Below are 17500 nucleotides of genomic sequence, written 5' to 3' on the forward strand. Positions count from 1 at the left end.
TCCTACCCTGTCCTGTTTACTTGTTTCCTTAAAATTTCAAGACTTTAAAAGAGAGAGAGAGAGAGAGAGAGAGAGAGAGAGAGAGAGAGAGAGAGAGAGAGAGAGAGAGAGAGAGAGAGAGATTGGCTAAGCTTTGATTTATCAAAAACTAGCAAAGTGTTGATTTTGTAAGCAGAACAAAATTATTAAGGAATACCAGAAACAATGCTGAAGTGTACACTTTAGCATTATTCTTCTTTTGAAGGAGCACAGATCATTATGTTATAGTGTTTTGTGTGTGAGAGAAGTCCTGATGTAATGAAAAGTAAAAGGACACCGTATAAAACTGTCACACTTATGATAACAGAAGACAGAAAAATTAGTGATTTATCCTTAATACATGTTAACCTGAATAAAGTTATATTTTCACATAATTACGTTGTTTATTTGCTTATGTATTGATACAGCCTTGACCTTGCAGAGCCTTTTTCTATCAGCGTTTGTGGTGGGATTGTTTCGCCTCAGGATTTCCTAAAAAGGTTATATTTGAAGGAAAAAAGATCAATGATATTGACCTTGGCGTACGAAAATTTTGTAGCATTTGTCCCTCTAAAGGTCCTTTTGTCTTCATGGCATGGTCCTTGAAATTATACAAAAACATTATATGATTTGATAGTGTAGTTTTGTTACATAATTTATAGCTAAGAGACTTTTCCATTTCATGGCCGAGCCAGTTCTTTAAAAAGTCTTTCCTGCAAATATTTTTAATTCACATTATCATTATGAGGAAATGTTCTCTCTCTCTCTCTCTCTCTCTCTCTCTCTCTCTCTCTCTCCTCTCTCTCTCTCTCTCTCTCTCTCTCTTCCTGATAACCACACGTGCTATAGTCAAGTTTGTTCCTTCCTTCCCATGAAAGTAAATGACAAAGTTTGTAATTATGTGGAATGTCCAAAGATGAAATGCATTACATAACAACACACTCGGCCCTGAGCGAAAATCAATCCTTTTATAGAATAAACATTACTTGCTTTCTCACAAAAATAACGCATATTACATACATCATTACTTTTCCATATACATGTATAATCAAGTTTCTCACGGACCTTTGGATAATCATATCTGAATGAAGTATTGGCTAAAAAACGAGTAAAGAAAAAAGGATTGAATGGAAGCGTGTTTGCCGTGTCATGGTTAGCAAGTGTGTTAGAGAATAGGGTCTGACATATTCATAATTTGTTGACACTGCACCCCCGTTTCTCTCTCTCTCTCTCTCTCTCTCTCTCTCTCTCTCTCTCTCTCTCTCACTCTCTCTCTCCTCTCATCTCTCTCTCTCTCTGTTCGTAGTGTCTCCATAAAAAATAGAAAATATTACTCGACTAACTTGCAAGGCGACAAAAAAATTGTCTTATTATTATTATTATTATTATTATTATTATTATTATTATTATTATTATTATTATTATCAACGTTTTAATTGTTGCAACGAAGGGGATTCGGATAAAGACGCGCAAAGGATGTGCAAATTTTAGGGTGCGCCATGTGAAGAGGTCTCGGCATGAAGAACCTACTAGAATAAAAGTCATCTCTAGGTAAAGAGAGAGTAAGGCACAAAACGAAAACGCCAAGAGAATAAAGTTATACAGTTTTATATACTGTATATATATATATATATATATACATATATATATGTATATATATATGTATATATATACATATATATATATATATATATATATATATATATATATATATATATATATATATATGTATATTGCATATGTACAGGTATATACAAACGAGTGTGTGTAGCCATGCGTATTTGTAGCGATGTGTAAGTGTATGAAGCGACTAATGTGGAATTTTCACGGTTCAGCAGTTGAGTACGAATGTGGCAGAAAATGTTGCTATCTTTGTTTCTCTCTGGATCTACCCCTTGTTAAAAGAAACGACTGAATGTGGAAAATATATAGGATATGTATTTTTGTGAGTGTGTATAAGTGTATAATAATTCCACATACAATTCTATGAACCGTTTTATACAATGCTAAGTAAACAAATATATTCAGGTATCTGTTACATTAACATACGTTTGCCGGTATAAGTTTCAGCACTAGAGAGTATACTTAAATAATTTCTTAATAGTTAGCTGATAGTGACGAGACTAGTACTGAGTCCCAGTAACAATAACGACAAATTGAATTAACTGCAGTATAAGCTTTCCAAAGCTACCAAAAGTTGTACCTAATCGTACCTATGTTTTAAGAAACTTCCATCTAGACTGCAAGCTAACGAGCCGTTGCTCTCTTTTCGAAAAGCGTTTTTCTACACATTCTGTTGAGGTGCGTAATGTAACAGTCTCCACAATTCCCAGGGGCCTTTCAATTATTCCCTATAGGCCACTATACAATTGGTAGGCCTCTGAGAATGTTATGGATAGAGGTGCTCTGAAGTTGCAACAACCTCTAATGCTATATTAGAATGCGTTCATTAGTTGCCGCCACTTTTTAATTTTATCTCCAATGAATATAAAATTATATCTCTGCTGATTTGTTTCTATGAATAAATTTTCTATATGAATTGTGGTTGATGTTTTCCAGTTATATTATTTTTCATTCTACTATTTGCAAACATTCATATGAGAGAGAGAGAGAGAGAGAGAGAGAGAGAGAGAGAGAGAGAGAGAGAGAGAGAGAGAGACACTCTCCTTGAACACTAGAGTCGCTTTTGTCTATTATTATGTCATTTGCATAATCGGCTTTGCATCTGCCTTTTCTTGTCAAATAGTTCATAATTACACCAACCTGAAATTCTCCTTCTTGAACTTTGTTAATGACCAAGCTATTTGGCCTCCACCCGTACTTTGGTTAGGATTGCCAAGTTTAGGAGGGGAACGGGTAAGGGTACTTAGAGAGAGAGAGAGAGAGAGAGAGAGAGAGAGAGAGAGAGAGAGAGAGAGAGAGAACATATCTGCGCTTAGCCCATCAAAGTCTTGGCATTCTCAATCATATAATAATATAGATTTCGACTGGGTATTGATCACCCATGTCTCATTTTCTTGCAGAGCCCTCTCATTCAAAACCACAGCTTCCGCCCACAACCATCGAATAATATTCACGCACATATTCGAATACTTAACCCATCAGAGATATATTGAAGGTCTAAATAACATATTTAGACCTTGGGTATATTGGATCGTCATGGATACGTGCCCAAATACTTTACTTGGTTTTAGGTATCATTAAACGGGAATAAGCCCTCCACCAACCCCCCCCCCCCCCCCCTCTCTCTCTCTCTCTCTCTCTCTCTCTCTCTCTCTCTCTCCCTTTGCGGTACAAAGTAAGAAAGAAATAAAAAGAGATGGGTAGGGGCAACGTACTTTTATAACAATGATACAAACAGGGAAAATAATAGATTTATGCGAAGTTGAATGAAATATTTGATACCTTTTCGTTTTAATCTGCAAATGGGTACAGATCATTCTTCATTAGGACTGTAAACCACGAATTCTATTCTAAGCAGCGAAATGTGAAGTCCGCTGACAAGGAAACAAGAATTTTTTAATTGTTTGGTTTTCTATTTCTTATTAATCAAGATAAGGTATTTTTAACAGATTCAGATTTAGGTGTCTTTTGGGATATTCTGACTACGAGCGTCCATATCAATTATTCTCACTGCACATTACAAAAAAAATTTCAGTCAGGTCATATTCTTAGATATGGATCCAATAAAAGGAGAGAGAGAGAGAGAGAGAGAGAGAGAGAGAGAGAGAGAGATCATGCATTCTTGTAATAATGAAATAATACGAACCAGGATACTTCGGTAAAAACAGATTGAAATTGACCTATAGTAATTTTAAATCTAACTTAATATTCCACAGAAGAGAAACTTATTAGAAAAGATCGAGGTTCCTCACCACACACAAAAAAACCGTTTCAAAGCTTTTCTATTAAGATATCCAATATTTATTCTCACTGACAAGACCACTTTAGTCTTCAAGACAAAAAAAAACCTGGTAAAATTCTTAGATTGCCTGTGATGTAAAAACAAGAATAGTGAAAGATACAGGATCGATCGAAGGTATTTCTCCCACGACAGACCTGAAATCTCTCTCTCTCTCTCTCTCTCTCTCTCTCTCTCTCTCTCTCTCTAGTCAAGTTCAAAATTACAGCCAATGAAAACCCTACTAGATTATTCTCATTATTCATTTTAATACCTGATATAACATAAAAATAATTAATCACATGCTGCTTCATTCGTATTGTGGAGAGGTGGGACATTGGATTGTCTATGCAATGAATTCTAATCTACCCGAAAATTAATCTGTTTAATTAGGAAGTTTTGTTTTATTGACAGTTATGTACAAGACTAATGACGAACTTAATTGGGTTTTGCCATTCTTATTATCAATTTTCTCCTAAAACATGACATAAGAAGCGACTTTATTTTCTTTAATAGATTCAAGATGTAAATCTTCTTTAATAGATCGTTTCATTCAATATCTATTCAATAGAGGAAAGCTATAGCAGGAATATCAATCTTTTTTACTATATTTGTTAAAATAAAATTTCAACACTAATCACAATTATTTGCATATCTGTGTACTGTATCTTGTATGCAGGTGCCGTGTGTAGTGATATTAGTGTGGGTGTGTGTGGGTATTATAATGAGAGAGAGAGAGAGAGAGAGAGAGAGAGAGAGAGAGAGAGAGAGAGATCACAGTTACATTTCCTACTGCATGAACTATCACGTGTGAACAAACGTCCAGGTGGTTGCTTCTGTTACGGTGTAATAATGCAAATAGATGAAATATTTACTATAGCATTTTTTTTAGAGACGACCCTGTTGTGTTTACTTGCTAACGCGTTCAGACATTATGCAATTATAGCTGTAATTCAAGCTGTAGTTGTGAAGGACCTTTCGAGTGAGTTAGCATTCCCTCCAATGTAAATACAGATTACTGTATGAAAAAATAACACCGAAAGATCAAGGCGGTGCTTTGAAAAGCTCTCCTCATACGGTTAATTTCCCAAGCGTTGCATAGTTTGATAATTGGAGTGTGTGGTTATCCCGCGAGCGTTAATGCTTTGACTTTGGTCACGGTCATAACATGACAAGGAATTTTAATATTATTGATTACGGAAGGTGATTGAAATTGGAAGGAAGGAAGTGTAATTATAGCGTTGCATTCTAAGGATGGTGATGATACTTTCGCTATTTTTAGATACAACGAAGTAACCCCGATAGAGCCTACAATAACTCTCGTAGTACATCTGTTACCTCGGGCTTTTATCTACATTTCAATTGGAAGAACAATGGTCGTAATTACACGCATTTCAATGATACCATTTCACGCAGCCTTCTCTTCTGCCAGTAACAGTTGTGGTATTAGTAGAATGATAATGATTTTCATTGTCTGGCGTAAGGCAATTATTCACATGAAATTTCTTTATCCTGTCGTGCTTTGACATTGCCAATAAATCTCATTTTTAAAGTATACACTATATTCAAGGATATACTGTATACTGCACGCTACTCTACTCATACCTAAACACATCGGCATAAAACCTAAGATATTTGAGTGGCATAGTCAATAATAATAATAATAATAATAATAATAATAATAATAATAATAATAATAATAATAATAATAAACGGCATGGTATTGTATCCGTGCAAAGAGAGGTCCTAATCGGCCTATTTCTCAAAGGCAAACTGGAAAGAAATACTGACGTCCATTTCTCTGATTTTATTAACAACAGCAACGCCTGATTTTCACCACTGGATGATATTTTTATGAAGATAATGTCTAAAGTTCTCTATTTCTTGGACTTTGCAATGTCTCTACCATAAGTCATAAACTCATAATGCAAGTATACACGTGTACACAAGTGTATTATTATTATTATTATTATTATTATTATTAGCAAAGTTACAACCCTATTTGTAAAAGCAGAATGCTTTAAGCCCAAGGGCTCCAGCAGGGAAAATAGCCCAATGAGGAAATGAAATAAGTAAACAGTACAGTGTGCCTGATTATACCTTCAAGCAAGAGAACTCTAATCCAATGCAGTGGAAGACCATGATACTGAGGATATGGCACTACCCAAGATTAGAGAACAATGGTTTGATTTTAGAGTGTCCATCTCTTAGAAGAACTGCTTACCATAGCTAAAGAGTTTCTTCTACTCTTACCAAGAGGAAAGAAGCCACTGAACAATTACAGTGCGGTAGTTAAACCCTCAAGTGAAGAAGAATTATTCGGTTATTTTAGTGTTATCAGGTGTATGAAGAAAAAGGAGAATGTGTAAAGAATAGATCAGACTATGTATGTGTAAGCAAAGGAAAATTATCTGTAATCAGCGAAGGATCAAATGTAATAATATCTGACCAGTCATATTACCCAATAACTCTCTAGCGGTAGTATCTCAACTGGTGGCTGGTGCCTTGGCCAACGTATTCATAAACAGTATGTCCCTATTTTTTTAGTTATGAGTTATAATTATTAAAAAGTGATCCATAGATTTTTCAAGTGTAAAGAAAGAGTGAATAGGGGACAGTTTCTCGATTTGAAAATATGATGGACCCTAGATCGGGCCGTTGAGCTCTCTCTCTCTCTCTCTCTCTCTCTCTCTCTCTCTCTCTCTCTCTCTCTCTTCTTTAAACATGTTGCTAAGCGAACATGCACTACAAAGCATATGAGTTAGAATAATTTACGGAAGTCACTTCACTACAGGGTTTTTGGGCACGCGGCACACCACAGACAGGCAGGAATTCTCCTAACCTTGCCCGAGGCAACTGTGAGAGAAGAGGATGCCACGATTGTGGGTAGGATTGGGTCATGGGGTTGAGAGAGAGAGAGAGAGAGAGAGAGAGAGAGAGGGTGCGTGCAATGAGCGTGAAAAATGTATGTTTGGTATTCACGATGTATTTAGAAAACGTCCAATGATTGTTCGTAGCCATGATATTTACTACGATCTAATCGAGAATTTCTAAATGTTTTCCAAATGGGATAAGAATGTCTTCTTGGTAATGGCCGAAGGTTCCCATCAAAGATTGTATGTAGCTGCCTCTCTCACCTTCCCTTTTTTTACCCGACGTTCCTGACTCTTTAGTCCCTGGATTCAGTTACGTATTTCAGTTCACGGGTACATGAGTGTATTAAGGTAAGCGGTGGAGCGGGTTAACCGTTATGAGGATTTGTGTATAGGAAGAGGAAACAACAGAGATGTTTTGCTTAGATATTACTGCAAACACAAACATTCGTTAATAAGAGACGAAAGAACATTATTTTGAATTGGGGAAACGAGAAGGTATTTTTGCCCACCGAAAATAAAAAGCGAAAATCAGTTTAAAATGTTGTAGTCTTCTATGATAGAATTTGCCGAGGAAAAGCAACACTCGATCATTTTGTTTACAGGGAAGAGGAACCAACAAAACATTTGGTTGGCCCAAGTCCAATTTATAGCGGTGACATTTGCTGACATGTTATGTTTGTTTCATTACTTTACTAACCACGTTAAATTTATGACTTTCTCGTGTCGGCTTTTGTTTAGTACGTACTGTGACGTCGAACATAAAATAAAATTGTAAGAACCTTTTACAAATCATCCTAATTCTTACCCTCGATCAACAAATTACATTTTTTATTGTTGTCTTTTAATGCATCATATTATTCATCTATGGAAATACATGTGAAAATAATATAAAAGCGTATACAATTTTTTACATATTTTTTTACGCAAAACTTCTGCGTATCTGACTTAGCGGCAAATCGACAAACAAAAGAATGCAATGTTCCTCACGAGGTCGCTTTACTGCTTAGGCATCCCGCAAGAGTTGAATAGCAACGTTGATAATGCTGCTGCAAAAAGCAGCATGTCATAATCATGACACCACTCACCTCGATGCCTTTTTCGGAAAAGATGGCAGCTTTTGTGGCACTGAGTTGGCAACACACTACTACGAATATCGTCAAGACAATCATTTTCTTGGTCGCCAGTCGAAGCGGAGAACTTCCCACTGAGGAGAGCAACACCTCCTCCTCCCTTCGCGGTTGCACTGAAACACCGGCCAGCATCCTTCCTTGATAGCACTAACGCAGCTCGGTGTCCTCCACTCGTATATATAATACGACCAGGGGTCGGGGTTGCAACCTTCTACTTCCAGTCCTCTGCGCATAAATTCCAGCGCTTTAAATAGTAACCAACGTTTAGATGCATTAAGTTCGGTGTTACGAGAAACCCCGATTGGATAAGTTATGACGATTCTCAAGTTGTTCTTATTGGAATAAGGAGAAAGTTCATATTCAATTGTTATACCCTTTTGCCATTTAGACAGGTAATCTACAGTATGTACCTCACTGATTATAAGAATATATTTTCAGTGGATAACTGGAGCAAAACAGACGAGACAAACGAATTGTGTCTGTTGTGACTAAACATAGAGAAGCGTTAATTGACCTTGAGACACTGCCCAAAGAAATTTGGGGTAATTTATGTAAAGTACGATATAGAGCTTCTTAAATGGTTGAAGGAGTACGACAAGAAGTTCGGCAGATCTATTAAAACTCGGACTACCAGGCCCCGACGCCCGGATCCTCACACTCAAAGTGGCATCAATTACTACTTAATTTCATTCTATTTTTAGGCATTAAGAACCTGACAGAAAACCCCTGTTACACCAGGCTTCAATATGTTCCAATGCGGTTATAATTCTTGCGGCAAAATTTGGGTGGAGTCTCTCCAGAACCGGACACTTTTCGTGAAAAGCAACTCTTTATCAATCTCATCAATTTTGACGATTCATTTTTAGTTTTTGCGCAATCATAATTAGAAATAATTTATACTATTTGCATACAGAGAAGTTATCGTTACTATCATTATAATAAAATAGATTCATGAAGATCAAACCAGGTTGCAAGTGCATACTTTTCCTGCTGACTAAAACATTTTATGAGCGGTTTTTTTTATATATATAAATCAACACCGTACAGTATATTGCATCTAAGAAATGAAATTACAACATAAGATTTTTTCATTTCTGTGGCTTCGTTGAAGAATTCTATTACCAAAAAAAAAGTTATTATAGTTCAGCTTGCTTTTAGCTTTGAGACGTCGAAGCTGGTTATCATGGGAAAAGTTATTCCTAATGACTCACGCACAAAGTTCAAACCTTTCCTTTAACTGTCTGTAAAATGTTCTTAAACACTTAAATTTTATATGAAGGCTCTGTGTTAGCGTTTTCCAAAATTCTTTTTTTTTTTCTTCATGCAATATTCCAGGCAATGGAATGGCACAAACACGCTCTCAATACTTTATGTAGTAATGGTTAATGGGAGAAAATAATTAGTTCAGAAATTATTAGATTCTCCAGAGTCCCTTCTAGCACCCCACGTTGTGTTCTTCTTATCACCTGATATCGGTGTTTGTATACAATTCCGTGTAGTGCTATAACTTGAGAACCGATGTGCTCTTGACTTGCAAATGGGATTATTTAGGAATATGAAAAACACCTGTCTGAGTGGAATTGCTATGTATCCAAATTCTTAGTATATTATTATTATTATTATTATTATTATTACTTGCTAAGCTACAATCCTAGTGGGAAAAGCAGGATGCTATAAGCCCAGGGGCTCCAAAAGGGAAAATAGCTCAATGAGGAAAGGAAACAAGGAAAAATAAATTATTTTAAGAAGAGCAACAATATTAAAATAAATATCACTTTATAAACTATAAAAAACTTTGACAAAACAAGAGGAAGAGAAATAAAATATAAGATAGAACAGTGTGCTCGAGTGTACCCTCAAGCAAGAGAACTCTAACCCAAGACAGTGGAAGACCATGGTACAGAGGCTAAGGCACTGCCCAAGATTAGAGAACAATGATTTGATTTTGGAGTGTCCTTCTAGAAGAGCTGCTTACCACAGCTAAAGAGTCTCTTCTACCCTTACAAAGAGGAAAGTGGCCACTGAACAATTACAGTGCAGTAAGAAGAATTGTTTGGTAATCTGTGTTGTCAGGTGTATGAGGACAGAGGAGAATATGTAACGAATAGGCCAGACTATTCGGTGTGTGAATATGTAGGCAATGGGAAAATTAACCGTAACAAGAGAGAAGGATCCAATGTAGTACTGTCTGGCCAGTCAAAACACCCCATAACTCTCTAGTGGTAGTATCTCAACGGGTGGCTGGTGCCCTGGCCAGCCTACTACCTATATGAAACCTTTTATAGTTATAGCACAGACAACAAAACACAGACGGTAAACGTTTATGGGCGAATTGTAATCGTGATACTAGTGCTGCCTCCAAGCGTCAAAGTATAACCGCATGACAAAAATAGCTGAAAGGGTGCACCAAAGTCACAGGTGCTGTGCATATAATTGCACAAATTCACGTAGGAACAGCATCGAAATGTAATTTTTCCCATTTTCTAATAAAGAAGAAGATCTAGGACGATATACTATGTTGTTTTAATGATGGAGTCATTTTGATTTAATAAATATTGCCACGACAGTGGTGGTAATGTAAGACTCGATGAGGGTCGTCGGTACTGATATTAGTCAGAGTGGTGGATCTAACGGTTAGCTTACGATAATAAGATATTGAATTTTAAATAACGCTGAATATTGTACATTTACAATACAATATCAATCAATGGGGTTGCAATCGTTGAGTAAATGATAATTAATAACAGGTACCAACAATACAACTAAAAAACCATACCACGCGTTCATGTTTATCTACGATAGTGTCTATCCGTAATAGTTTTAGATATGTACGTGATTGTTGTTTAATATGTGAAGTGGTGCTACTAGATCTATTGAAAACACTACACGATGACGGTGGTGGAAACCTATTAAGGTTTATGAAGTCATGAACACATGCAATTGTAACACCACCATTACTGCCTACATGTATAGCTGTTCAATTTTCCTTGTATTGAACGTCTTTCTGGTACGACTAAGAGTGGTCTTATTGTGTTTAAAATATAGGTTACAATAATTGATGCATAATTTCGATAATATATTTCTCAATTAAAATAAATATATTCTTTACTCTTAAAGCATTCATCATACGAATATTTTGTTTAACATCAAGAGTCAACACAGATTTGCTTGATAAAATTCAAAGGTGCAAGAAATTGGTACACAACAGGGGAAAAAATCATTGTACCAGAATTGTTGATGTCACCATGGTCTGTTAAATCCGGTGCAAGTCACAGTATCAGCACCAAAAAAAATTTTAGTGTGTGAAGAGCATTTTACAGCCGAGCATTTTATGAATCCCGCAGAAAAGGTTGGGTATTTTTTAAATAAGGTTTTAAAAAAGATATATATATATATATATATATATATATATATATATATATATATATATATGTATATATATATATATATATATATATATTTTAAAATGTCGATCAAATTCTCAGATTGGTAAATGAAATGAACAGAAAAATATAGCACCACATAACACCCACTACCACTTTCCTTATATACACACATAAAAACATACATACATACATACATACATACATACATGCAAGACTCAAAATTTACCAAGGCAAATTCCCTGGTGACCTACTGCATAACCTTAGTGACCCTGATTTTATTTTCTTATTTTAACCAAACACTTGCTGCAAGTTGCCTCATTCCCTAAGAACTTGTATTCAAGGCTTACACACACACACACACACACACACACTCACATATATATATATATATATATATATATACATACATATATATATATATATATATATATATATATTCATATATATAAACTATATATATACACACACATATATATATATATTTATATATATATGTATTTATATATATATATACATATTCATAAACCATATATATATATATATATATATATATATATATTTATATATAAATATATGTATTTATATATATATATATATATATGTGTGTGTGTGTGTGTGTGTGTGTGCGTGTGTGCGTGTGTGTGTAATAGACATTGCAACTGGTTATACTTTGGCACCATACTGCGCCACGGTATATTTATTACAAGTTTTAGTATGGCCATTTTCCGTCTATGTTTTGTTGGTCTTTGGTTGCAGTCTTGATTAATGACCCAAAATACAATATTTTACCCAGTTTGAATGAAATTGACATGTTAACACCAACCGCTATGGCTGAAGACTTCAAACATTAGGAATAGACAGGTCGGGCACACTGTTCTATCTAGTTTCTCTTCCTCTTGTTTTGTTAAAGTTTTTATAGTTTATATAGGAAATATCTATTTCAATGTTTATACTGTTCCTAAAATGTTTTATTTTTCCTTGTTTCCTTTCCTCACTGGGCTGTTTTCCCTGTTGGCGGCCCTGGGCTTGTAGCATCCTGCTTTTCCAACTAGGGTTGTAGCTTAGTATTTAATAATAATAATAATAATAATAATAATAATAATAACAATAATAATAACCTTTTTCATCTAAATGAAATTCCCAGTGAACATGGATTTTTTTTTTTTTATATTGAAGTATGTTTAGTTTTCCTTTAATGCTACTAATGATGACCTTCCTATCTCATAAGAAATTAATGAAATCATTTTAGTTATGCATGCCCTTATCAATGAGACAAAATTTCGTTATTTTAAAAATCAAGACAAAATGGATAATCTTTTCAAACTATATCACATAAGAAAATATAATTAAGTTCATGTTTCATCTTTTATTCATAGAATATAAACTTAGTACTCTAACTGACCTAATATTTCCTTTTTTATTTTTTCATTTACTTCTGTAAAATTAGATATGTTTTATAGAAGAATAAGGGATAATGTGTTGATATGAAATATAATAGTTAAAGCAACAAAGAACGACATACGACATCTGAAATTAGAATTAGAATTCTCACATAGCTTTAAGTTTAACCGATTTAACTAATGTTTGTTCATTTGATATTTTCTTGGATAAATGAAAAACAAAACACTTTATTTGTTTTGAGTTATATGGGCCATAGAAATTACGCGCTGGAGTGAAAAGGGGAAAGTGTATTTCATATCAACAATTCGTGTAGAAGGGAAAACGTTTAATGCGTCGTATAAAAGATGTTTCTTTTTCTATAAAGTATAAGGATGTTTATTTGGGGCAAAATGGTGTCATAAATGAAGTTTACTTGCATATAACTGATGCCACTTAGAATCTAACCTCACTTCAGACCTAAAGGTGAAAATATAACAATACATACAGTAAGTTATTCAATATACTGTAGAACACCATCTCAGAATTTAATCTGTGTATCATGCATTTCAATAAAAGGTTTCATAAGCCGATTTATTTTACATCTATTTTAGCTGTCTACTCAAACACTATTTCTAATATTTTCCTAAATAGTAACGACGGTTGTATTTCATTGAAAATGTTATTCTTTTATTTCATTCACGTGCAATTTCGTATCACATTTAAACCTGTGTGATTTTAAGTCCTTACTGTAGAATAACCAACGGCTTTGCCTATCCAATTAACTTTAGATTTCTATTATTCATGAAGGACTAAAGCTATAGATAACCATAAGCCTTTTTCTAGTCCAGGCCCAAAGAGAAAAAGAAGGGAAAGAAGATGAAGGATTTTTATCTTTCCACGGGATATTTCCTTGAATATTGTCTTCAAATGCAATTTCCCCATCAACACCCACTGTTCAAAAGAATGATAGATTTTGAGGACTAAAGATTAAAAGGCTTTTTGAATGTCTGAGAGATGTTTTATGCTGTTTCTATAATATAATAATAGCGAAGCGTTATCTCTCTCTCTCTCTCTCTCTCTCTCTCTCTCTCTCTCTCTCTCTCTCTCTCTCTCTCTTTCTTCGGCATATGCAAATGGATATTCTATATGAATGAACCTATCTAACTGAATATGTATGGAAAACAAATGTCCCATGAATAAACATCTGAAATCTGTTATCAGCGTGGTGGTCGCTGGAATAGAAATATGACGAGGCAAATTGATACTTAGTGTGACGAAGTACCGTAAAACGTCTGTGGAACAATAGGGCGTATAGGAGAAAGTAATTAAGAAATATCTTGTTAATTAGATTCCAATTTAGATTCAACTGAGAACAGCGACACACTGAAGGTTAAAGGAGAATGTGACGGCTGTGGTGTGGTGTGGTGTCTGCCACAATAAATTCATAATGGATTTTTCGTGATGTGCTTTATTAGGCAGAGAGCGTTTGAATCCGGCATGAGATTTGGGTGTCATGTGTTTATTTATGGTCTTCGAATGAATGGGTGAAATTGTCTAGCAAATATTTGTCATCCGGAGTTACATCGGGCAATTAAACACTTTCAGCGGTCGTATGATGCCTGATCTGTGTGTGATGGCTGTTTCAGTTTGTTGCCTGAGATAACAGCATTTGATAAGGCAACAGGTTTTAGCGGATATTGTACAAACTTACAAACATCCCCTTCTCTTTACTAACCTATTTATTCATCAATATATCTTTCTGCCTATTTAGAGACACTGATTAATGTTTAATCGTTTTATAAAAAACGTATGCTGAAGGGATACCTCCGACTAATGAAAGTCTCGAGAGTTTATTGAAAATAATTTCATCATTTAATCCTTTCTTTCGCAGTGGTAAATATATCGTCCCTGAAAGGAAAAAGAGATCTCTCCGATTTTTGTCTTCATCAAGTTTCCTTTTCCTTCCGGATATTGTAGCTCTTAGAGACAGCCATTCTCGCCTTTATCTTTGGTTCATTCATCTTCTTTCTAACTCATTTGTTCTGTATCTGTAAGGGATCCACCTCTCTTTCTCCTACTTCTTTTCCTTGAAGTTTTTATATCTCAATTTCAGAAAATAACCTGAATCATTTATTGGCACCTTCTTAAAATCTAATGAATTTATGTTGCATCAGTCTGCTAATGGACAGGCTATGACATTTGGGAACTACTGTACATCGCCTTATTTATCAACATAGCGCTATATGGTAAATAATTTGAAAGAATATTCATTCTTCAATGAAGAATTTCTTTTTTATAAATCACTATTTAGAGAGAGAAAAAAAGATAAAATGTAGATAAAGACTATTTCGGATTGTAAATCTATCTAAGAGATTTGACTCTATGAACATAAAAGTGCATTGGAAAATCCGGATTGGAAAGATCGCATTCATGATTTTGAAACACTCCAATTAAATATACTTTTATTTTTCTTTTTTTCATCAGAGGTTCAGGATACCTGAAAACTTTAAATCAATCAGTCAATCAATCATGAAAGGTCTGGATCATTTGATATGCTTTGCACACTCGCCTTGACACGGAAACAAAACAATAGTTTTATATTTCTTCTCTATTGTACTAATTACAATTATCAATCTCCTTACATATTTCAGGGATTAAGCACCATCTTCTTGAGAGGAAAAAGGAAGTATAGTGTCATGAAGCGATTAGGAATAAAATCGGCTATTGCAAATAATTGCAGCAGAATTTTGCAGACGCATGAGCATACATATACACTCAGTGACAGGGAGATAAAAATTTATATCATATTGTATCACGAAAAAATAATGAAAATAAAGTTAGTTTCAATCAGAGCAGAATATGAATGATTCATTGTTGTTGTTGAGTTCTATATGAGTCCTCATGAAGGCCAGAAATATGTTTTGTTTACCTTACGAACCTACTGTACGATACCCATGGTACGCAACATGTCCGCTCGAAGAAAAAACGAAAACTTTCCCTATACTGAAGGAATATTACAACCTTTTAACTTTTCTTCCCGAATTAGGACGTTATCCTTAAAAACATACATACATACATACATACATATATATATATATATATATATATATATATATGTGTGTGTGTGTGTGTGTGTATATGTGTGTATGTATATATATATATATATATATATATATATATATGTACAGTATATATATATATGTATATATATACAAATATATATTTATATATATACACACACACACACACATATATATATATATATATATATATATGTATGTATGTATGTATGTATGTATTTAAGGATAACGTCCTAATTCGGGAACAAAAGTTAAAAGGTTGTAATTTTCTCTTCGAGTGTTTATGTTGCGTCCCATGGGTATCGTAGGTTCGTAAGGTAAACAAAACATATTACTGACCTTCATGAGGCCTCATACAGAGTTCAATAATAGCAATGAATCATTTATATTCTGCTTTGATTGAAACTAACTTTATTTTCATTATTTTTCCGTGATACAATATGATATAAATTTTTGTCTCCTTGTCACTGAGTGTGTATATGTATGTTCATGCGTCTGCAAAAATCTGCTGCAATTATTTGCAGTAACCGATTAATGGCACAAAATAAACCCCGTAAATTTGTTTTAAAAAATCGGAGTTACGACATGTTAACATTGACACTAACATTCCTCAAATGACAATGATATATTTTGATATTCTTTTAGTAAGGTTTGGCGGTAAGTATCGAAAATAATTCAGTGTACGAGAAATCAATCAAACGATAAACATTAGAATAGCAGGAAAAAAAAATATAAATTATTACTTTATCTATATAATGGCCAAGTTAAAATCGGATTATGATAAAAATCATCATCATTACCATCAGAATTATCATAGTCAGCATTATCTTACGTAGCCTGTGTGGCAGATACACGTGTTGGAACCAACAGCTCTTATATAGAAGTTATTATTTAGAAATTATGCAAAAATAAAAAGATGTTAATTGCACATGTGAGTAATATTGTGAAAAGTTTTGAATGTCAAAAGCTTATGAATTCTGTTACTAAAAACGATTAGAAGAAAAATGTTATTTCAATTTATTAAAGTAAGTTTGATGTTTTTATTTCTATTAATACTTCAATATTCAAAAAGACACTTTGTAGAAATTGTTAAATAATAAGAGACCACATTTATTACAAGGATATTAAAAAACAAAATTTTTTTCATTAGTTTATTTAGGTTAAAAAAAAAGGAATAACTATTTAGTTAACAATGTAAGCCGGAGCTAACAGATAAGCGAAAGCGAAGGAAGAAAAAGACATTAAAAGTTTTGTCATGTAACTTTAGAAAAAACACTAATTTTATCTTTATTGTAGTGTAATGGCTTCAAGTTGGATGCCGGATGGTGATCTGCAGGAACCAGATGTTTTTCGCGCGTGTTGGAAACACGTTTGGGAAGACTTCACGCTGCATTGTTCCTGAAAATGGACGAGGAAGACAACTATGCTGTACCTTGTATCCTGTTGTGAAGGAGCACAGGATGGAGTGAAAAGTCACGCCCTTTCTGAAGGATGCTGAGTAGGCAAAGGTGAGCACCGCCCACAAAGATATCATTTTAACGAATGGCATATTGCAGAAAGTATTCCTCATGGGTAATGGAGACATACAATATCATAGGCATCAATGAAAATCCATTGCAAGAATTATACTGATAATAAACTCACATCGGAAATGCCTTTGCCATGAAAATTATTTATATTTTGAGCGTATTAATGACAGTTTGGGTATTTCTTACATAGCAATATTTAT

At 34.2% G+C, this 17500-nt stretch overlaps 1 protein-coding gene across 1 annotated transcript in view; it reads right to left on the reverse strand.

The window, feature by feature from the left end:
- LOC137637820 (angiotensin-converting enzyme-like) overlaps window positions 1-8069 on the reverse strand; it is a 61168-nt gene extending 53099 nt beyond the window's left edge. The window contains exon 1 of the mRNA XM_068369932.1: window positions 7881-8069. Within this exon, the coding sequence (XP_068226033.1) occupies window positions 7881-8057 (177 nt within the window). The 5' untranslated portion in view covers window positions 8058-8069. The remainder of the gene's footprint in view (window positions 1-7880) is intronic.
- Window positions 8070-17500: the final 9431 nt, after the last annotated feature.

The sequence above is a fragment of the Palaemon carinicauda genome, chromosome 3, assembly GCF_036898095.1.
Source record: "Palaemon carinicauda isolate YSFRI2023 chromosome 3, ASM3689809v2, whole genome shotgun sequence".
Classification (NCBI taxonomy): domain Eukaryota; kingdom Metazoa; phylum Arthropoda; class Malacostraca; order Decapoda; family Palaemonidae; genus Palaemon; species Palaemon carinicauda.